The 22,764-nt window shown below is 38.9% G+C and overlaps 3 protein-coding genes across 5 annotated transcripts in view; 2 read left to right on the top strand and 1 right to left on the bottom strand.

The window, feature by feature from the left end:
• The window catches only part of rxraa (retinoid X receptor, alpha a), a 106,622-nt gene extending 100,609 nt beyond the window's left edge, over positions 1 to 6,013 (top strand). For all 3 annotated transcript variants that reach the window (XM_084934800.1, XM_084934802.1, XM_084934801.1), the window contains 2 exons: positions 328 to 433; positions 1,336 to 6,013. In XM_084934800.1, coding sequence (XP_084790926.1) covers positions 328 to 433; positions 1,336 to 1,483 — 254 coding nt within the window. In that variant the 3' untranslated portion in view covers positions 1,484 to 6,013. The remainder of the gene's footprint in view (positions 1 to 327; positions 434 to 1,335) is intronic.
• A 57-nt stretch (positions 6,014 to 6,070) lies between these two features.
• On the bottom strand, positions 6,071 to 14,485 carry wdr5 (WD repeat domain 5). The gene is made up of 14 exons (XM_084934803.1): positions 14,289 to 14,485; positions 12,638 to 12,748; positions 12,348 to 12,456; positions 12,125 to 12,198; positions 11,808 to 11,897; positions 9,307 to 9,396; positions 9,075 to 9,158; positions 8,929 to 8,984; positions 8,614 to 8,660; positions 8,316 to 8,391; positions 7,990 to 8,023; positions 7,638 to 7,712; positions 7,396 to 7,483; positions 6,071 to 7,161 (listed from the first exon to the last, which is right to left on the bottom strand). The coding sequence occupies exons 2-14, from the start codon at positions 12,713 to 12,715 to the stop codon at positions 7,061 to 7,063; spliced, it is 1,002 nt and encodes a 333-aa protein (XP_084790929.1). The 5' UTR covers positions 12,716 to 12,748; positions 14,289 to 14,485; the 3' UTR covers positions 6,071 to 7,060.
• Positions 14,486 to 15,818: 1,333 nt separating this feature from the next.
• LOC146383506 (bromodomain-containing protein 3-like) lies at positions 15,819 to 22,753 on the top strand. Its single transcript, XM_084934799.1, has 9 exons — positions 15,819 to 18,495; positions 19,599 to 19,736; positions 20,054 to 20,189; positions 20,636 to 20,886; positions 20,972 to 21,100; positions 21,196 to 21,342; positions 21,893 to 22,038; positions 22,128 to 22,402; positions 22,533 to 22,753. Exons 1-9 carry the CDS (start codon positions 18,301 to 18,303, stop codon positions 22,631 to 22,633), a joined length of 1,518 nt encoding a protein of 505 aa, XP_084790925.1. The 5' UTR covers positions 15,819 to 18,300; the 3' UTR covers positions 22,634 to 22,753.
• The last annotated feature ends 11 nt before the right edge of the window (positions 22,754 to 22,764 follow it).

Here is a 22,764-nt window from a genome sequence, read left to right as displayed (position 1 = left end):
GTCAACTTCACAATGCTTTGTTCGTCAGAAATGTTAATCAAAGATGAGTCCAGTGAAGCTTAAATTGGTGCAGCTTGAGAATTGCGGTCTTAATTGGACTAGCCCAGAATGTGGAGATGCTTTTCCATATTGAGTTATGCTAGTTTTTCCACTGGGCACTGGCAAGTGCAGATTTGAAAGCTTTTTCACGCCTACTTGTTTACTTCTTTGGGGTTTTTTTTTTCTTTTTATAGTGAAGAAGAATGTCCAGTTGTGTACAAATAACAGCAGCACAGCCTAGCCACGTGGTGTAGTGAATTCTTTTGTTCTTTCTGCCACTCTCCGCAGACTCTAAAGGTTTGTCCAACCCAGGCGAAGTAGAAGCTCTGAGAGAGAAAGTCTACGCGTCTTTAGAGGCCTACTGCAAACAGAAATACCCAGAGCAGCCTGGCAGGTAAGATCATAAACACCGAGCCCTTATTGTTACATTACCAGTTTGCGGTGCTGAGAAAATCAAGAGCACGAGTGTGTTTATTGTTGCAGCTGTTATTAATATTTAAAGTCTCAACCCAGACAGCCTCTCATGAGGTAGAAGTCAAAGAAAAAAGCTTGAAGTACATCCACACAAGAAATGTGTTTTATCAGTGGCTTTGAGTTCACCGTGTTATCAGTTTTGACATAGACTGTATATCAAAAATTGATGTTGTGAATTGGTATAGGAATCATTGACAGAATTTCTGGATTTTTTTAAACCAAACGTGACCGTATTAGTTGAGTTGATACAGTAGATGATGTTTTAACTTATAGTATAAGCTTGATTTATGTGATACTAATTCTTTGTGTTTTTTTAATGGGATGGCAATTTTGGTCATCAAAAACAAGGGGGGTATAGATATTTGCTACATTTGGTTGCAAACATGTTGGGCATGTTATCATGAGGGTATATGGGGACTGGTTAGCTTTTGGAATCAGCCTCAAGTGGTTGTGTCAGGAATTGCAGTTTCTGGCACATCTGTGGCTTTTTCGTGGCTATTTTCAGCTTGAAAGTTTGCTGAAACCCATCTACAGCTGCATAAAAAACTAGTAAAATTATTATTGTGTAATAGTTTTGCACTGAAGTTTTGCCATTTGCTCAAAACAGGTTTTTCTTAGTCTTATATTTAATGTGAGGCCTGTGTGTGCAAGCATCACCAGTTCTCTTAAATCATAACTTGCAGCTGGATGGATGAGCGCCTGCTTATGACAAAGTGCATATTTATGCCAAAACTAATGCCCCTGAAACTGCAAGCTTAGAAATACTTTAAAATTATTTCAGCTTTTCATCCTGTGCTAAATTCTTGTTTTGTGTTGTGACAGATTTGCTAAGCTGTTGCTGCGATTGCCTGCACTGCGCTCCATCGGTCTTAAGTGTCTAGAGCACTTGTTCTTCTTCAAGCTCATCGGCGACACGCCCATTGACACCTTCCTTATGGAGATGCTAGAAGCCCCACATCAAATGACATAATAGAGGTGAGGGGTTGAACCCTCTTTACCTCCACCCAACCCTCCTCATCAGCCTTGGATCAAGAGGGGGGCCTTTTTCCTTTTTTTTTTAAAAAAAAAAAAAAAAAAAAAAAATCTCCAGCAAGGGACAAATCACAAGACAGCCTTGGATGGAGAACCTCCCCCTTCCTCCCTCTTTTTCTCCTCCTCCGTCCCTTCTACCCCCTCGCCTCGCTTAGATGTTTTCAAACAATGAATCCGTCACGCCCATGGGTCTGTTTTATACCTTGTAAAAAATATAAATACGAATAAGAAATATTATATATGAAAACCACGCAGCAAGACGAGTGACAGCGGTGGACTGAAATCAGGACGGACAGAGGACAAAAGAAACATATTGAGCCATTGTTTTCATCATCGCTTTTCCTACACCTTGACAAGAAAAAGCTGAGATGATCAGGTTTTAACACATAAAGACAGAATTGCTCTTGCATATATATATATATATATAACAGTAATGATGTCATAATTGGACACTCAACGTTGTGATCGGGACAATCGTGGGCTCTTGAGAGCCTTGGGCTGTTTAGACTTGGACCTGAGCCCTCACTGTCTTTCAGGACTGAACTTAATTAAGAGGGGCGGGCTGGTTCGGGAAAATAAGTCTGCTTAAAGGAACTTGTCTGTTCCTGCCTGACTCAACTAAGCACGTCAGGTCTTGCACTAGCTGTGTTCTTTTTTCAATGTGTGAGCTTTCTGGAGAATTCAGAGGTGGGTTAACAAGGTTGCAAGAGCTCAAAACCCTCAGGTCTCTGCCCAATTCCAACAAATACAACCATGTCTTACTCTAAACACTGTGCAACACTGGGGAGGATGTTGTGGTAGTCCACTTATCAACCCTTCAGTTCGCGTATTGCTTGACAGAGAGTTGGGAAAGTTTGTTATGTACAATCTACACACAGGACCATTCAGGCTGTTTTAAAGTACCCAACTGTAAGCTTTACAGCCCACTGGATGCTCTGAAAGGCTACCAGCACACGGAGGAACAACATATATTTTGGAAAGTAACATTTCCAACATTTGGCCTTCATCACGACAAGCTTGGACGCCTGGAAAGTTTGTGCACACTCACACTGTGGGTAAACGTCCTAGTTTTGCCAGCCTCTTAGCTCCTTATCGTCCATTCTCCACCCTCTCCACCTCGCGTTTCATGTGAATTCCAGCACACCATTTACACCTCCACACTCTGCTCAACACAGCGGGTATTAGCTTTTCAAAACACCTCATATCTACCTGTACAGAAACAGTATTGACGTTATTTTCAGTTTTCACTTTTAACGACAGCAATGCACAATTTACCTCTGCCTCCATCCTTCGGACCTTCGGTTCTTGATACCCATTTAGGATTAGACCATATACAGTATGTGAGAGATGTACTTGTTGCTGTTGCAGCAGGAGCCATTATTTGTTTGTTTGTTTGTTACTTGGCACTTAACCTCATGACCGTGGAGTCGGGTTTCTAAACAGAGAGCTGATGTCGATGTAATTGACCTCTGAGGTGGACTCTGGCCCCGACCCAATCAGGAACGCCACAATTGTTTAACACCTCAGAGGGACACACACACTCGCTCTCTCTGCACTTCTCTGGACAACCAAGTGTCGTATAAGTTGAACTGAAATGTTAAATATCCATGTTTCTACATATATACATGTTGTGTATAAATATGCTTTATGCCCATATTCTGCGCCCCCCCCCCCCGCCCTCCTCTGCTTTTCTGTAAATGCTGCAGCTGCTGCAAAACTATGCATCAATTGCATTTCCAAAGATTGTCCACAGATCTGAGATCTTTTAAAGAAATGTGTTTGTCAAATGTGGGTCCACTGCAAGTTTTTTACTGACAGGAGAAAATAATACCAAGGGTTTTGTTGTTGTTGTTTTTTAAAGATATTTAGGGGTTATTTAGCTCTGGTTTACTCACATTTGATTGAAATTAACTCAAAATTAAGAGAAAACTGCTCTTTACAGCGGTGGCCTGGCAAAAAGGCAAAACGGCAAAGCCTCTCAAGTAAATGTGGCCATTATAAGTAAGGGCTAAAACAAATTCTGACATGGTAACCCTCGATGACAAAAATCTGCCCAGAAACAGAAGGACATATAAACACCAGCGAAAGTACTCAAACCTAAACTTTGTGATAGGTCACACTACAGCAGGTGTCACCAGGATTTCAAACAAACTCACCAAGTGTAAAAAACCAAATTTAAAAAAAAAACACCAGCTTTGCTACTGCAGATAATAATAATACTTATGACGGTTAAAAATATTTCAATAGGATTTTCTTTCTATATCTGCATCTTTGCTACTCTTTCATAAGCACCTTTACACTATCTGAACCTGGGAAACAAAAGAAAAAAAAAGAAACCCGAGCACTGTGTTTTCATTACATTTTGATAAAAGTCAGATTTTTAATGGGGTCTGAGGAAATGTGTGGAGTCTTGAGAGTGTGCCTTTTGAAAATAATTTGCTTGATAGTAATGGATAAATGAAAATCTGAATTGCACTGAAAATGTAAGTAAATTAAGCGTATGAAATAAAATCCACGCTTAAAATGATAAAACAATTTTTTTAATCAGCTGGTGTTTCATGTATATTTCATCATATCCAGTCTCGCAGTTTATGAAAAATGAAACTCGTGGGAAGCAATCGGAGCTTAGTTTAGCTGTCAGCTACTGATGTTGAGTTTATTGGCACATTAATCAATTATAATCAAGTTTGAGGGTCATCAAGACTCCATAGATTTCTGACTCAGAAAAAAGCAAACCAGTCTGTAAAATGTCCGTATGTCAGTTTTTCATCATTATTTGGTGCTAGTTTTATAATAAATAGCACGCGCTGGGAGAGACCTTGTAAATGTCATTCCACCTCTGTGAAACTGATCCCCCAGATGGCCAATGATCTCTTTTGTCTTACGATGAAAAAAATCAAAAAGTCAGTTCATACACGCTGGCTCTGAAATGTCAGATGCTATACAGCTCAAGCAGGACTGCAAGGTTTACTTTGGGTGAGGGAGAAGTTTGGGTAAGAGGAAAGGGAGGGATGTAGTAGCAGTTTAAGAGCTGCGAGCTCCTTCTAGTGGAAGAGAAAGAGCGCTGCAACATAACTTGAATTTTTGTTGTCGTTGTTGTTGTTGTTTTTGTTGTTAACAAAAAGAAGGCACTTTCTAACCGCATTACTATCATCAATATTCCTTTGGCTCAGACAAAACCTCAGTATCTGTGCTTATTAAAACTGAGTAAAGTAGCAATAACGTCAAAAAGACCTATTGGCTTTGTGTTTGATTCTTATTCTCCATTTTCATTGAGGTGGCCTGAATATTACAACCTATCCATGTGACAGTATTGACTGCCAGCTTGGGCTTACAGTATTTATACTATTGAAAAATATAGATATATATCTATATATACATACTTGTTTGTCTGTTAAATCAAAAACGTTCATACATTTTCAAAGGAAACTATTTTTAGAGGCTGATTTTCATCAAGAAAAGCAGATGATAAAACAATCCAATGCTCGTTTTCCAACCGGGTGACCCAAGTGTTAAAACGATTATTCTCCTGTTCTTTTGAGTCCGATGTCTCCTTCTACTGTGATTAGTGACAGCAGCTATCGTAAGCCATAAATCGATCTTGACAAGAAAGAAATGGTCACCTGCAAAGAATGATTACCTTCATTGAATGCTATATTTTGTTAATATGTATATGTGTATATATTTATAAATATATATATCGACAGCTCTATTCCTTAAGGATTTCCAACATTGAAAGAAGGAGACGAGTGATTCAGACCAAACGGTTTCACGGCAGGTGTTCTTCAAGCTTTTTATGGTGTTCGCCCCCCCCGAGGATTTGTTTGCATTTTGACCTTATTAAAAAAAATCCTGATCAACCAGCAGAATTGCAGCAGTTATAAACTCAAGCCAGCTTCTCAGCAGTTTATGGGACCTTAGTAAACTATGAAAGAGAGGGGAAAATGGTTAAGATTTGAAACCCTCTGAAATGTATGTGTTGCTTAGCAATTGTATGTTCAAAAAGAAAAAAAATAACCAGGAAAAGCTGAACATGTGACACAATCACTGCTTTCTTAGTGGCATAAACAGTAAAATGTTGTAGTTTTAAAAAAAAAAAAAAACAACACTTGGTAAAAGCTCTATTTTTGTACAAAGGTAATTTTATCCCTTGCTTATGTACTCTGTTCTTTCCCTTCTCACTGTGGGCTGTTATGTACATTGTGGAAAAGCTTATTTGACGGCAAGAGATAATTTTCAGATTGAAAATGTAAGACAGGAGTAATAGTAAGCTTTGGCACTTTGGTAACTGTGTCGCTTTTACTTTGCCATGTTTTAACCTGTCGCTGCAAGATGGGAGTATCTTCTTTCATTATATTTTGTCTATTTTTAAGAAAATGGAATTTTGCCATCTGTTCTTCGTGGGTTGTTCTCTGATGTTCTTTGTTCATGGACAGGAAAAAAAAGGTTATTAAAAAATTTTAAGTGAGTGTTTCCAGTTGATTTGTGTTAGGTGTACAGAAATAAAACTGTCAACGACTCGGGGTGAAACATACAAAAACTGTTTTTATTCAGATGTGAATTACAGCTGTCAGATGCGAACATATTTTACATAGAATCCAGGTTAACTACAGGAAAAGCAGCCTGCTGGCTTCATGTGCAGAACTATCAGCTAGTCAAGCAGAGAACATAAAAACACAAAGACAGCTAAAGTAATCAAACTGCGACACGTGGCGTTGTTGTATGTACAAATACTGGAACACAATAACTACATTTGGTCACTGTTGTGAACTGTCAAGTGTTAGTAAGTACTTCTTTTTTTTTTAAGGGTCATTCAGGGTCATTTTGATTTTTGTAGCAAATCTTGAAGAATTTTAAACATTCTCAATGTTTGCACTTGTGTCAAATTCTGGTTTGTTGCCCTAAAAAAAATGTTTTTTAAAATATCTTGTAAGGGCATAAAGTACTCACTTAAGATCCGAAGTCCTTAAGTATTAAGTAGTTGTCCTCAGGTATACCGTCACCTCTTTACTTTAAAGTCACTGATTGTAAATGGTACTACTGAGTTACACAAAGGCAGAAAATAAAATACCACGAAGGACCAAATAACCATTATATTCATTGTACAAGACTAGAATCGTGCTTGTGAAGACTGTTATGAGGCAGTGACATCGAGGTTAATGCAGTGTTTAAAAAAATAAAATACTGAAGCACCAGAGTATTGCTGCAAAGTAAAACGAGGGAGAGAAAAAAAAAAAACAATCACAAATTTCCATAATGAGACATCGAAATCTGGCACATGCTTTGATGAGGGGATAACGTCCGCTGCAGAACTGTGTGTGGATGATGTGTCTGGTTTGGTTCTCCTGGCTGAATGTCATGACATTTCATGGAGTTTAATTTCATTCTTTCAATCCAGCAGGAGCTCTCTGTTAGAAAACAAAAGTCCTCCTGTCTTACAATAAAATGTAGGAAAATTATATATATATATAAAAAAAACAAAGGAACACAAGTGGCCCAAAAGATCCAAAATGGCTTAGCAGTCGCTTTTCCATAGCTTGATGGTTTTGTCGTTTTCTAAAGCCGCAGATGCGATGATGTTCTCTGTGGGGTGGCAGGCAGTCGAAATGACAACATCTGAAAAAAGTACAGGAAGAAAATTTAAAGAATGACAAATTAAAAGAACAGATTGCACCAGAACACAATATTTAAAACACAGCTGCAAATTTATGTCTTAAAAATGAGCTGCGCCTTCAAATATTTAATTAAATAAATGCAAAGTGATTCTAAAAGACAACTAACTTTGACTTTTAGTTCCCATACAAAAATGCTATTCTATCTGCGTTTTCAGTCACAGTGCATCTGCAGTACCTGTGTGGCCCTGGAGTTTCTGCACAATCTCCTTCGTCTGCAGGTTCCAGATATAAACCATGTTGTCTTCTGAGCCCGACACGATCCACTGCAAAAGAGCAGCGGCACTTAGGCTCAGAGTTATGTTTGCACACATAAGTGATTTCAAAAGGACCATTTTGTAACTTTAAAGTAACACTGAAGCTCAAAGCACCAATAAAAACAAAATATAAACATTCATTTTCTCAAAGAAATGATCTTACCTTCCCGCCAGTGACAGAGAAATTTGCAAATATGCAGTACTTCTCATTTTTATGGCCCGTGTATGTCTTCAAGCACTGAAATGTTAGAAAAACAGAAGTTATTTGTATGTGTTATACAATCAAAAATGACAAAACTGTAAAATCTGCAGTTTTATTCATTACTAAACAAACATTTCACATCTTAAAGCAAAATAAAATGCCATCATTACTGAGGCTAGGACACTACTGGGAATGTGCATCTATGATTTAAAATTTCTGAACTCTTAATACATAAACACTGACAAATAAAAGCAGTTAGAATAAAAGAATGGAATGATAATCAAGGCTTTCAACAGCTTTCAAAGGCAATTACCTTTCCTTTGCTGTAGTCCCACAGCTTCAGCGTGCTAAAAGAAATACAAACAGAAGTTTAAAATCGACAGTCAAATAAACAGACAGCAGCGCACTGTGATGTTGTGCTGCCTCCTGCTGGTGAAATCCAAGTAGTGCTTGTGAAAAACTGTCCAGCTCCTTAAGAAGTCAATTCAGATTCAGTTATATAGCACCAGATCACAACACCACTCACCTCAAGGCGCTTTACAGTGAGAGACCCCAACAATCGAGCCCCCACCCCCGATTAGCAAGCGTCATGCGATAGTGTGAAGGAAAGCCACAAAACTGAACAACGTCTATACTCACTTATCCAGTGTAGCAGCCAGGATGTATTTCCCATTGGGGGAAAACTTTACAAACGACACAGGAGGGTTGTCGTCATCTAAGAAACACAAAAAACAAGAACGCATTGATCACAAAGACACGTTTAAAAAACAAAACAAAACTGAAAAAACTCAAAGCTTCAACCTGATTGCATTTTTCATGCCTCAATACAAAACTAACTAATTAGATTTGCTGTCACTAATCAATCGTTTAATTAGCACATTCTGCAACAAATCAAATCAAACGAGAAAAATTGGAACACGTGTGTGACTGATCTTACCTATCAGTGTCTTTAAACACTGCCCTGATGCTGTGTCCCAGATTCGACTGTGAATGAAAGATAACACAATTAACTGAGAGACATTTCCGTGTAAAAAAAAAAAATAATAATAATAAATCACACACCGGATGACTAGAAAGTCATCCACATCAGCTACAATGTGATGATAAGGGATTGTTTTTAGCTCGAGCACGGAGCAAATATGCCAGACATGGAGCATTTCCAGTTCTTATCAAAGGCAAGCTTGTTCTTTTAAAAAGCACCCATGTTCCCTGAACTGTGGCCAGAGAGTCTCAGGAGGATCCAAGTACTCACCAAAGGCCATCGTAGCTACTGGACACGATCAGAGAACCGTCTCTGTTGAAGTGAACCTGCAAGCCGAGGCAGACCATCATGCCTTTAATACAGTGTTAATATTAAATCCAGAGCATTTGTCTAATTAATTATAAAAATAAACTTACAGCAGAGACTGGATCAGAATGAGCTGGCAGCGTTTTCAGACATTTCCCAGTCTTCACGTCCCATATCCTTACACTCTCATCGAACTAGAAACGGAAGAGAAAAAAAATAATCATTTTTTGGAAAACCACTCAGAAAATGCTTCTAATGCTCAAAGTGAGAGCTTTCGCAAAGGTCTAACATCTGCTTTCCATTTAGGTAGGACTTGTTTCTTGCCAAGAGCTTGGTACTCACCGATCCTGACACAATAAGATTGGACTGGGGGTTGAAGTTGCAGCAGAAGACGTAGTTGCTGTGACCTTTCAGAGTTTTTAAGCACTTCCCCTGGATTAGAGAGAAAATTGGTCGAAATGTCACATTTCTCACCCACACTGAAAAATCCAGGACCATCTTCAACTAAACCACACTACAAGTGCAGCTTTAAATGTAATACAATTTTAACATCAGCAGAAACCACTGATATGAACCTAAGAGTCTACATGGATTTCATTTTCATACTTCATAAAAGTATAATGATAAGAGACACAGCAGCGATGTAGACCGAGCCTTACCAAATCACTATCTCCCCTTTTTTACAGCAGTACACCGCATTTCCAACACACTGAGATTCTATTACAAGTAGTACTCCCAAACAAAGCCTTCTCATTTACATATTTTTCCAACTCTATTATCAGAAAATAGGCCCATATAAAATAACCCATTAATACATTTTAATCAGCAACTTCCGAGCCATTTCCAATCTGCCGCTCTGCTAAGATCCGAATTTGATAAACGCAACATCATCTGACAAAATCAGCACATGACTTCAGCTAAATTTACAAAGAAATTCAGAAGCAAATCTAACTAAGTAAGCATGTCATAATGTCTCTGAACTTCTCTGAAAAGAGCATGTGATATTTTCTCCCAGTAACAGAATGAGAATGTGCAGGTAGAGTAAATAAAGGGGAGATTGCCCACAAGTTAACCAATCACAGATTGCACTGTTCTCTCAGACAGCAGGAATAGTAAGTCCAGCCAAATGATCATGAGATGATCTTTTGCGGTACAAGAGCCTGAATAACAAGCCTCCCCATAGATTTAGTTGAACTCATGCATTCAAGCAGTCAACAAATATTCTCAACATTGATTGTGAAAATGAAATCAGTATTTTTAGCAGTACAGCAATACTGCATAATATCTGTGTCATAGTCAGAACAGGCTGTCAGCCTGGGGTGCAGCTCTCACAGATTCAGGCTTAAGACCAAGCTGGCGATGTGGGGAGAGAGCAGTGGATGACTCAGCCTACTGCACAGGAGTGGACAAAGATCAGCTGAGTATTTTAAAGTACAATGTGTTTATAATATTCATCTTGAGCCAGCCCTTGTTTCTTTATACTGTGCTAAGAAAATGGGAAATGGGGAGCAGTAAACTGTGCAATCATAAATGGAAATACAATACATAAAGTAAAAACAATTCTGATGAGCATGAAAGCCAATTCAGCACATCCTGAACTCTCTTAGGAAAACGTTCTTGTAATTTCTTTAAGTAGTCTTCAAGACTATTTCTGCAGGCTTCCTGGAGGACATTCTATGCTCCTCTTTGGATGTTGGCTTCCCTTCCCTCTGTTCTGTCAAAATGATCCTGTACTGCTTCAATAATGTCCGAGCTCTGGGGAGGGCATTTTATGATGAGGCTTCAGCAAACAGTAGATCAACTGAAGGGCCAGGTGCATTTCTTAGAGTCTGTTTCAGGACTCTGTTTCAGATATTTTCATATTTAATCTGTCATAGATAGTTTTAAGGCCTGCCACTTCTTTTGCCCTGTACTTGTCCTGTTTCCTTTTTTTGTAAAGGACACGCTGTACACCATGCTGAGATATTCCAAGTTTTCAGCTAATAGTTCTAGGGGAAATCACCTGGTTGGTACAAAAATATTATTTCATCCCATCAAACTTATATTTGGCATTTCTCAGATTCAACAAAAGAAATGGGCACATATTAGCAGCTTTCGTGGCAGGCTCTTTGTAAAAAATAAATAAATAGAGATAAAATTTAAAATTGGTTCTTTTCCAAAGTTGTCTGTTAAATATAAGAAAAAAAAGGTTCATCCTTTGAGTTACGTGGCTTTACAAAAGCAAAAAACATTCTTCCCAAAATGGTCAGGAACAAGGCCTGGACTGAAAATGAGTGAAAAAGCATCCTATGAAGGTCATTTAAAGAAAATTTTGAATGACCTTCAGAAAGCCTAAAAACACAAGACCTTTTAAAAATGACATGAAAATCTCACACCAAATATGGGATGGCTCAAGAGTTTTGCATAGGACTGTATATTTTTCCTTAATGGTTTTTAGATGTTCCAACTCTTTTGTGCTGTGCACATTTCATTTATTTAAAAAAATGACAATCAATTACCTACATGAGCTAACCTAATAGTTGTAGTTAGTGCCTCTACACTTCAGTTGCCACGCTGATACCTGCCAATCACTCATCCAAGATGATACTCATAATTGTGCCACAGCTAATCATGCTTTTTCTTATTTATCTTTATGATTCTTCTAGAAAGAAGATCCCATGCTAGATAACATCACTAGACTCCCTACTGCTGGATAGCTAAAATAAAAATAACCAAAACTGTTGGTCAAATATTCTATGATGGTAATATACCTGTGCAGCTTGTTAAAATGTATGCGCAGCAAACAGAGTTTAGTATTATATCACACATTTCAGCAGAATCATTTAAATAATCTCCCATCTTACCGAGCTGACGTCCCAAATCTTCAGGGTTTTGTCGTCTGATGCAGATACCAGGAGGTTGGAGTCAGAGGACCAGGCCACATCAGATATACCCTGCAGATTCATGGGAACTGATCAGGACTTGAAGCTCTGAGAACAGCTAGCATGGGGCCAATGTAAGAACTAATGGAACCATGGCTTGGCTCTTAGTAACGACTCCAAACATCTGATCCCAATTGACTAAACATCAAGGATGCTACAGTTGTTCTATGTTAGTCCAGCCAATAATAAACAAAACCATTAACACAGCAGGAGTATAGCTAAGAATTAGTCAAACTCACAAGTTTGTGTCCAGATATGGTTTTCTCAAACTTGCCGTCATACGCGCCCCAGATTTTGATCAGTTTATCAGCAGCTGTAGAGACAGAATGAATATGCACTCAGCATAGGTTAAAAAAAACAACACATCATCAATCTTAAAACTCAACAAGAAGCTGCAATAATTTATTGATAATTATTAAGTCCTGAAAAAAAAAGGTAGTTCCAGCAGTGATTTTTACTCACATGAGCTGGCGAGCCATTCTCCACTCGGACTGAATTTGACAGAGGACACAGCTTTGGTGTGGCCCGCTAATGTGAACTTCAGGCTGTAATTTGGCTTTGCAGGTGCCGACTGTAAGTGAAAAGGAAATAAGACATTTAACAACTCTTGGCTGAGATGTGACAAATATACTAACATTCATCAAGTCTATATTAAACAAAATACATTCTCTTATAAATCCTAACTATGGCTATTTCCTGGCCCTAAAAGGCTACAGCTGGAACAGAATAGCGATAGTCCCAAAAATTCAAACCTTGCTTTGGCTGGCAGATGCTGACGGTGCTACTGGAGGTTTTGTGTCAGTCTCTGGTTTCTTGTCTTCAGTTGCCATGGTGAAGAAATTAGCATCTACTGTGTACTAATCCTAAAGCAGAGGAAAAAATAAATACCATAAGATATTCTTTATGCTACTGGTGCTGATCAGTATACCAGTTATAAATACCAATGAACAGATATAACAGGGAGCCTCAGTAACTTTTCAAGAGGTTTGCATGAACAATATCACTGACAGCCTGGATAATATGATTACATTTTTCAAACTGTCTCTTTCACGCTCAGACACTTGGTGACTGACAAACAACTGGTTTAAAATAAGTTTAGCCAAATTAAACTTGCCTTTCAAAACAAAAACTCAAAAATACTAAAGCCGCTTTTTGAAGTGATAAAAACACGATTGTATTTATAAACGTCAATACTGCGTCATTAACTTGATTTATACTACTACTGTGTAAATGCCTGTGAATGTTTATGCCTAAAATAAAATAAGACATACTATACAACACAATTTCTTTGCTATTAAAATGACCATTCAACATATGTTTCTAGCTGTTTTTTCATTGAACTTTTTTCAAACCAACTATTTTATGCACCCAATAAATCTTACATGTTTGAAAAAACTATTCTTAGTTTCTGATAGGTTTTCAAGCAGCAGATACACTGGCACACTCGAAATTTCTTCAGAAATTTTCTAGTTTGTGTTTATTTATTTATTTACATGATGACTATGCAATTTTTTTGTAGTCTCTAAAATCCTGATATTAAAGTTAGTCAATGTAGACACACACACACACACATATATATATATATTATATATATATATTAATGGTCATAACTCCCTGCACTGACTGCAACATTCACTGACAGTCAAGTTAAAACGAATTTTAGACTGAATATAGTCGATATTTAGTCTGATAGTGGTATTAAAATGCAATGAAAGGGCAAACCTCTTTCTCCATCTCACATGACAACAATGGTATATATTGCATAATGCCAAAAATGCACAAAGTATATACGAAACCACCTTGCCGTTTAGCTCACGATGTTTCCTTTTAGTTTTATGCCCCTCATATGAGCTGCAGTTTTTGCGAAACGCCGCATTTAACCCAGTTGGTACAGGCTGCAGCTATTTTCTCTTGTTCGTGTTGCTGCTTTCTCATTTAGCTCCAAGTTTAGCCATTTAAGCTAGCTTTAGCTAGCTAGCATTGCATTACTTCGTTGTGGCTACTTAAAACCACCAAACAGAAACGCAAATGCATTCAGCTAAGACTAGATGGCATCTGTTTGCAATATATTAACATGAATTCGCGTTTAAATGGAACAAACGTGCGAGAAAAGAGAATATCAAACAAAGGGCGATACGGACTCCCTTGGTTGGAAAATTCAACTCTTGACTAAGATCGTATTTGAACGACAGCTAGCCAGGCTGTTATATCACTATTCAGATGTTTAACCGTCAACGATAACGCCACTTTAAAACTGGTGGTTTTATATAGACGCTAAAGGTTATTTGATGATGCAGCCGCCGCTGCTCGAAATGCTCTGGTGCTGTTGACAAACTGGCTGAGGTACCATGGAGGGGCCCTCCATTCACACAATGAGGATTCAGTCATAAAGACGGTACTCACAGATTAACGGAGCTTCACGGTCAGATTGTTACTCCTCGTAAACACTCTAAAGGATAAAAAAAAAACACCATGTATGTGTATTCAGACGATCATGGAGAACGTATACAGCAAGTGACTTGCTCTTGGATGATTGCCTGTAGGGAAAGAGAAGCGGGGAATGTGGTGTGCTGTGGCTTTGCGCATGCGTGTTACGCTCTTCTTCTTCTTTGGTTTTCACGGCGGGACGCAAACCAACGTGTTTACGCGCATACTGCCACAATCCATTAAACAGAGAGTTTTGCATGTCATTCATTATTATATCTTCCATTTTTATAAAACATTATAAAAACAACTGTTGATAAAGACGTTTAGAGAAGGTCAGGATGAGTTCCATTGTTTCTAGAGAATATATGGGGCATATGATTGGGTACAAGAGATGAAATGCGGCAAAGAAATATCTTAAGGTGGTGCAGGACATCTAGGAGGACAACAAGACAGTTTTTTTTTTTTTTTTTATTATTAGTACAGTGCATTTTGTCTGTAAAATTAACATACAGACAAAATGCACCATATATTACACATTCAGAGAATACATACTTACATATTAGCAACTTTCATACATAGGAAAAAGAAAATATAAAGATGGGGTCACATAATTTAACAGATTATTAACTCACTAAATCAAAATCTTCCACAAAGGAAACAAAAAAAAGCAGCCTTTTTCTTTTTAACTAAAGTCAAAGATTTAACCAACAGGTTTAAGTCGTTTTTCCAGTACGCTAGCATTGGTTTGGTCTTAAAAAAACAAGACAGTGGTGTGGTGTGCAATAGGAGTGACAGATGGGTTTGAAGGAGGGGTGGGATTATATCAGGGATTGGCTCCAAACCACTTCTTATTTGCAGTGGTAATGGACAAGTTGACTGATAAAGTCAGTGGACTATGATGTACAGAGAGTCCGGAAAGGTGTAGGTATGAGCATTTAAGTCCATTTGAAGCAAGACATATTAAATATGTGTGAATGAGAAGGAAACACATGTAACATTGAAAATCCAAAGAATAAAGGTAGTGAAGGTGGATGAGTTTAAATGGGAGTTTAAATCAGTGCACAAGAGAGGTGAAGAGGAGTGTGCAGGCAATGGTGGAGATGAACATGAGAAGGATAGCAGCACCAGTCAAAGGGAAGGTTTAGAAGATCATAAAGAGACCTGCTATGATGTATGGTTTGGAGATGGTGGCGCTCATAAGAAGACAGGAGGTTGAGCCGGATATGGCAGATGTGAAGATGCTGAGATTTTCATTCTGAATTACCAGAATGAACAAGATTAGAAATGAGTACCTGAGAGCAAGGTTGATCAGCTTGAAGACAGTTGAACAGTGTGTAGAGAAGGGGTAGTGGATATACTGGACAAAGGATGTTGGAGATGGAGTTGCCAAGCTGGAGGAAAAGAGGAAGACTTCAGAAGAGGTTCATGGATGTAGTGAAGGAGGACATGCGGGGTTGGTGTGGCAGAGGAGGAAGCTAGACGCAGGGTGAGGTGGAGGCTGATGATCCACTGTGGCGACACCTAAAGGGAGCAGCCGGGAGAAGAAGAAGAAGAAAATCAACGCTCTCCTCTCTTGGGATCGTTACACTTTCGGTCATTTTGGTTTTATTCTCGACACCCTCCGACACAGCAGGCGGCGGTATACGCTGTTAACTTTGGCTAAAAAATTGGTCACAGAAGCTTTCGACGAAGGGGAGCTTGTTACTTGAAGCCATGCCCGCAGCAGGTTTGTGTGGAAGTTTTCAGCTGGTCTAAGTGCAGCCAGGAGTTACCGTATCTCGACTTTTCCCTCTGTTTAGCCTTCGGTGCGGCGCGAACGGGCTTAAATAGAAACTAGCATTTTAAAGTACCTTCATAAGAGGAAAAAACGAGTTGGTAAACACTCGTGACTCTCCCGTCATCCTCTGCGAAACAAGTTATGTGGTACATGTATGTGTTGCTGTTATCTGAAGGTAATTGCGAGCGTTCAGGTAACAGCGACTGGCGTCCCTATGAAAACTTTGTAAGTGGTAAGTTAACCGCGGCAGAGCGAGGCCCAATTGTAATACACAAACCCCAGTAGGCACTGCACAAGATACTGTGGTGGTTTTTTTTATTGCCCATTTGCAGTGACGACTTAAATCTGTCTCTCAATGCGCCCATATAGGTTTACCTTAACCTGCTAGCCAAATGAAGCTAACGTGCTGAACGTGACTGGTTAGTGTTCCCAAGAGCTGCTGATTATTTAACTCTGTCGTGGTCATTTAAAACTTGACAATCCGATTCTTCCTTCTTACTCCGTTAAGTTAGCATTATATTAGTTGACTTGTATTTAATGGTATGATATTACACGAGCTAGGTTGAGATTTATACTGCGTCTGAGATCGTGCAGACTCTCACTGCCTTCTCCAGTGGCGATGTTTAGTAAAATGAGCAAACGAAATAAAATTAGATTTGAAGAAACATTTGATCTGGAATAAAGGAAAATAGATTTAAATGTTAAAATATCTAAACAGTAATATCACCTCACTAAAACTTAAAGTTAAATACATGAAATGCATTTAGTCTTCCCGAGTTTGGTTTTATTTATTGAGAAAAGGATGCGTTCACAATAATGTGTTTGTCTTGAAATATAATGTGTTAACTTAGACCAACAAAATATAATAATATTTGAAGAATAAAGTTTTGTAAGCTATTTAAAAACTAAACTGAAATGAACAAAGCCTCTCTCGAAATTAATAGAAATGCATTAGAACTGCAAATAAAACTGAAATAAGAAAAAATCTAAATCACCTGCTCCTTTCTGCTGCTCCCTTTAAGGGTCGCCACAATGGGTCATCTCCCTTCATTTCACCCTATCTGTAGCACCCCCCTCTGTCACACTAACACTCTCCATGTTCTCCTTCACTACATCTAAGAATCTCTTCTCTTGTCTTTCTCTTTTCTTCATACATAGCAGCTCCATCTTTATCATCCTTTGTAGCAACCTCAGTCTAAGCTGACCCTTTCATGTACTCATTTTTAATCTTGCCCATTCTAGTCAGGCCTAACGAAAATCTTAGATCTTCACCTTTAACAGCTCCAGCTCGACCTCCCGCCTTTTTGTTAGTGCTCCAAACCATACTTCATAGCCCGTCTCGCTCCCATCCTCTAAACCTTCGCTTTCACTCTTGCTGCTGTCCTCCTGTCACAAATCACCTGTGACACTCATCTCCACTCACTTCCCCCTGTCTTCACTTTCTTCTTCACCTCTCACCTCTTGATTCCTCTTCTATCCAATGCATACCTCCATCTCTCCACCTTCTCTAAATATTAAAATTGGAATAATTGCAGGCAGATTCCTAGACAGCTAAATAAACATAGCTGATTCCAACAATTTTGTCAGTGTATTTGGCAAGAAAACATTTATCAGTTCGCATGCCCACTAAACCTTTACACACCCTCCGTGTCTTCTGCTCATCTGAAGCCGGGTTGCAGTATTCAGACATCCTTCTCCCCAGCCACTCTTTCCAGTTCCCCATGGGGGTCCCAAGGCATTCCCAGGTCGGATGAAATGTATAATCTCTCCAGCAGGTTCTGGTTCTACCCCAGGGTCTCCTCCCAGTTAGGTATGCCCAGGAGGCATTCTAACTGGATGCATGAAATACCTCAATTGCCTCCTTTCAGCATGCAAGGAAAGACCCTTTATACAGTCACGTGCAGATTGTTTTACATAATAATAAAATGAATGTCATAAGCTTCAAAAGATATGAGATATAGTCTGTTTTTGAAACTATATCAATGGTGTGAAGTAATCAGTCGCTTCCTCTTTTTATAGTGTTATATTTAATATTTGGAGAACCACATGATCATAACAGTCTATTCTTTTATGTCAGCAGGCCACATTGTGTGGTTTGACGACTCCCCAGCCTGCTTCATGCATAGTTTTCAGAGTGTGTGACAAGCTGTCAGGTGAACGCTACATGACTTACAGAAGATAACAGAACCCAGAAGAATTTGTGCAGCCGTCATGTCCACAGACACCAACCAGGACCCTCCTCAGCTTGTTAATCCCCCACCTCCCGAGGTGACCAATCCCAACAAGCAAGGCCGGAGGACCAACCAGCTGCAGTATATGCAGAACATAGTGATCAAATCCCTGTGGCGGCACCAGTTCGCCTGGCCTTTTTACCAGCCTGTCGATGCAGTTGCTCTTGGACTGCCAGTGAGTAGTTTGCACATGTTCAGCTGACAGGGTTACAGTGCATCAAGTCATTTTTATGGGTTTTTCACAAATCATGGTACAAAAATGACTTCAGCCTCAGGATTGCAGGGCTTTTCTTCAGTTAGTTGCACAAGTAAGTCATAGTTTTGCTCATAATGAAAATATTTTTTAATTCCACAATGTCCCCATTCTTTATGCAAAAGTGATGTTAAGTGGGCATTGTGTTGTATTATATGATCTATTTAGCCATTGTTGTTAAATATACATTTTCTGGTAGCTGCCAGCAGTTTTACACACACACACACACATATATATATATATATATATATATATTGTATTGGGGTTTTTTTTAGTTTTCAGATACGCTAACTTGCTTTGTGCTCCTGGGTCTGTCTGTTCTTCTCTTCTGAAACTACTAGATCTTCTTTTCGTTTTGTTATTCTCTCACTGTTAATTTAATGTTGTCTAAGATATTTTTTTGTTTTTCCTCCCTTTTATTTTTGTTCCTAATTCTCACGCACAACCCACATACCACAGTGAGTATAGAGATAATGGAATGCAGTGTCACTCTGTCTTGCATCTTATCCTAGTTTTAGCCATACTTCAGTAAGAAATGACTCGAAAACCTGCCGACATATCCTTGATCTTAAATTTTAATACATCAGCAAGAATGTGTATGAAGTGTAACTAATTTATTTACCCAATTTAGTGCCTAATCTAAAAATGCAAATAGTTAAAAAAAAATCATATATTGATGTTAATTCCAGCCCGATTATCTGACTCACTTCAGACAGTGCAAAAAAGCTAATCTTGGTGATTTTAAGTTGGTCGCGATTTAGCCACTTCCATTTTTGCCTTAAGTTCCAAACACTATTAAGTAGTCTAAATGATGCCGTTTGACTCTGTCTTAATAAAGTAATTAACATTTAGTTAATATCAAGTTTTATAGAAAAAGATTAATTAAATTAAGATCCAACATGAATAAACTGGAAATTGTGCAGTGTAATTGTTCTCCATTAATCAAACTTTGGCAGAGCCTCAGTGTGGGGCAGCGCAAAATGTAATGCTATATTCATCTGACATCAACTCTTTCTCTTAACCAGGACTATCATAAAATAATAACATTGCCCATGGACATGGGAACCATTAAGAAACGACTAGAGAACAACTATTATTGGAGTGCGAGTGAATGCCTGGAAGACTTCAACACCATGTTTACCAACTGCTACATATACAATAAGGTGAGGAGCTTTGTGATTGCAAATTCCTTCCATTGTTCCCTTACAGATACTAAGCATGTCCTCACACTGGGCAATATATGCCATGCCGGAGAATGTTTGAGCAAGAGTCGAGTTTTGTATACTGAGCCTGGATGAAGTTAATTTGGCTTTCGGCGTTGATCGCCCTCATTTTCTCAGAACAGCATTCACTGTGAAAATTCCTTATTAAACTAATTACCAATTCTCTAAGGCATGCAAGACGACAATATGTCACCGTGTCCAAAATTGGCGTAGTTGAGCTACAAAATGCAAAAAACCATTCCCTCTGTCCTCTTCAGCCTACAGATGATATTGTCCTGATGGCGCTCGCCTTGGAAAAGATTTACTTGCAAAAAGTTGCCCAGATGCCTCAGAATGAAGTGGAGATTGTTCCTCATGCTGCCAAAGGGAAGGGCAAAAAAAGTAGCACACCAGGTAACTCACTTAAAAGAACTTGTAACACTGACTGCTTATTAGTAGTAAACTAGTATTTTGATGTTCGGTCGCAAGAATTCAGCAGACTGCATAGGCTAGCACATCGAGGGTGTCACTGATGAGATGCTGAACACCTTGTATGTAAAGCAATAACCAAATATGAGATGAGAGGGTGCAGGCGTTCATGGAGAGTGATGGGTTTTACCGTTACTCTCCAAAATCCTGGCAATCCAGACTTTCAGTTTCACAGCTATGTGTGCTTCTTATCCACTTATTAAAAGTCTAAAGTTTTAATAAGATTATAGATTAGTTTTAGCAGCATTTTTGCTTTAATTATTTTACATCTTTAAAAACTCTAAGCTAATGAAGGAAATAGGGCAGATAAGAGAGAGAAAAAAGGTTTGTTTAAATGAACTAATTGTAACAATTCATTTAATTATTTTTAGAAAGCAGGAAGAGGCGTGAGAGCTCAAGCCGTGCCAAGAGCGACTTTGAAGAGGAGTCATCACAACAAAACACTGAACCCTGTGGCCTTAGTGAACAGCTGAAGTACTGCAAGCATATCCTGAAGGAAATGCTCTCTAAGAAACATTCTGCCTACGCCTGGCCTTTTTACAAGCCTGTAGACGCAGAAGCTCTGCAGCTACACGATTATCATGACATCATCAAGTACCCCATGGATCTCAGCACGGTTAAAGTATGTTTGCTAACATGCCTTTATACATGCATTTGCTTTGTGCCTTGATACACATGCTTTATTTGGTTACCTTTTTTATTTTCAGAAAAAGATGGATGCAGGAGAGTACCAGGATGCACAAGCGTTTGCTGCAGATGTTAGGTTAATTTTTTCTAACTGCTACAAATACAATCCTGCACATCATGATGTTGTTATTAAGGCCAGAAAACTTCAGGTGGGTTTGGAATTTATAGAATATTATTATTAAAAATGGGTGGGAGGGGGAAAGTTTTGGTTGCTCTGCTTTCTATTTCACTCTGTTTGCTTCAGGGAGTTTTCGAACAAAGGTTTGCAAAGATGCCAGACGAACACGTGGAAGTGACCTCACAAGCAGGTGGCAGTTTGGAGAAACCAGAGTCTGCAGAGGAGCGTGCCACCCGACTTGCTGAGTTGCAAGAACAGGTGGGTGCAGATCAGGTGGGTTGCTGCACAGATGTTTGCCTCATGTATTATTACTAGGTGCTATGAAAAAGTTGTGCAATGCACAGCAAAACAAAGCTCATATCTGATTTAAGTTTGTCCACTGTGCACAAGGAAGTAGTCTCCTTGGATAGCTCAGCACCATTTCCAGAGCTGCTTCTACTTTTAGATTTTCCTTTGTGATCTAGTGCACATCATTGTGCAATCTCCTTCACCCCACCACGACTATAACCCTTACATTGCATTTTATTTTGAGGAATTAAATACTTTAGAGAGCAAAATGGCAAGCTGGGCTGGCAATACACTTGCCTTTTTGATCCACAGTTCAAGTCATTTGTGCCAAATATACCACCTTCACGGCTCGCTCTCATTCTGAAAACTGCGGTCTGGTTTCTGAGCCAAAAGTTGCTGTGTGTTCAACTTTCCAAGGTCTGCTGGAAGGCTACTTCCAGGGAGCATGGGTGTTAACTGTGCATTGAACCTTCCTACTGATTCATCATTCTCAGGAATACAAGACTTCTCATTTTTGTGGCACTTTTCTTCCCAGCTTAAAGCCGTTCATGGACAGCTTGCTGCTCTGTCTGAATCCCCTGTGAGTAAACCAAAGAAGAAAAAAGAAAAGGACAAAAAAGACAACAGCCGACAAAATGTAGGAGTATTGAATTCCAGATGTACATCAAATTCCTGTGCTAGGTATGATGTTTTGTTTAGCTCATGAACCTTTTTTTATTTTGTGGTATTACTTTTTAACAGAGATTTTCACTGCTTTGTCTTTTTGATAGATATTCATGGAAAGGGAGCAATGAATGGGAGTCAGAGGATGAATCTTTGCCAATGACTTACGTTGAAAAGCACCAGTTAAGCCTGGACATTAACCGGTTACCTGGCATGAAACTGGGCCACGTGGTGCACATCATTCAGAGCCGGGAGCCCTCGGTGTGCAACACCAACCCAGATGAAATCGAGATTGACTTTGAGACGCTAAAGCCATCCACTCTGCGCGCTCTGGAGCAATATGTCAAGTCGTGTCTCTGTAAGAAGTTTAAGAAATTTCAGAGTAAGTACCAAGCACAGGCTCACTTGAATTCATTTGACATTAAGGCACAAATCACCCATAGATTTTCCCTGCTATCACTATCTGTAGCATTTAATCAATGATGTTGCCTCTTTTACTCCCCTTCATCCAGAGAAAAGCCGTCAAACTCCATCTCATCGCAGCAGCAGCAGTTCTTCGGATTCTGCCAACACCAGCTTCACTGACTCTAGCACAGAAGACAGTGACTCATGATTACTGTATTGATTTTATTTATTTTTGCTATTATGACCAAAAGACATTTCGTCAAATATATTAAACCTCTCTATTTTGTTACCTGTTCATTATGTTTAAAATAAAAATTCCCATTGAAAATGTTTGTACTG

This window comes from Perissodus microlepis, chromosome 7 (assembly GCF_051167445.1).
Source record: "Perissodus microlepis isolate ML-2025 ecotype Zambia chromosome 7, ASM5116744v1, whole genome shotgun sequence".
NCBI classification, from domain to species: domain Eukaryota; kingdom Metazoa; phylum Chordata; class Actinopteri; order Cichliformes; family Cichlidae; genus Perissodus; species Perissodus microlepis.
The sequence above is the reverse complement of the archived record's forward strand: the minus strand, read 5'-3'. Positions and strand labels throughout refer to the sequence as shown.

Coding starts and splice junctions, on each gene's coding strand:
- wdr5 (XM_084934803.1), bottom strand. CDS start 12,715: ATGGCAACTGAAGACAAGAAACCAGAGACTGACACAAAACCTCCAGTA. Junction 9,397..11,807: donor AGATTTGGGACGTCAGCTCG/GTAAGATGGGAG, acceptor TCTCTAATCCAG/GGGAAGTGCTTAAAAACTCT. Junction 7,162..7,395: donor GAAACTCCAGGGCCACACAG/GTACTGCAGATG, acceptor TACTTTTTTCAG/ATGTTGTCATTTCGACTGCC.
- LOC146383506 (XM_084934799.1), top strand. CDS start 18,301: ATGTCCACAGACACCAACCAGGACCCTCCTCAGCTTGTTAATCCCCCA. Junction 19,737..20,053: donor ACTGCTACATATACAATAAG/GTGAGGAGCTTT, acceptor TGTCCTCTTCAG/CCTACAGATGATATTGTCCT. Junction 22,039..22,127: donor ACATCAAATTCCTGTGCTAG/GTATGATGTTTT, acceptor TCTTTTTGATAG/ATATTCATGGAAAGGGAGCA.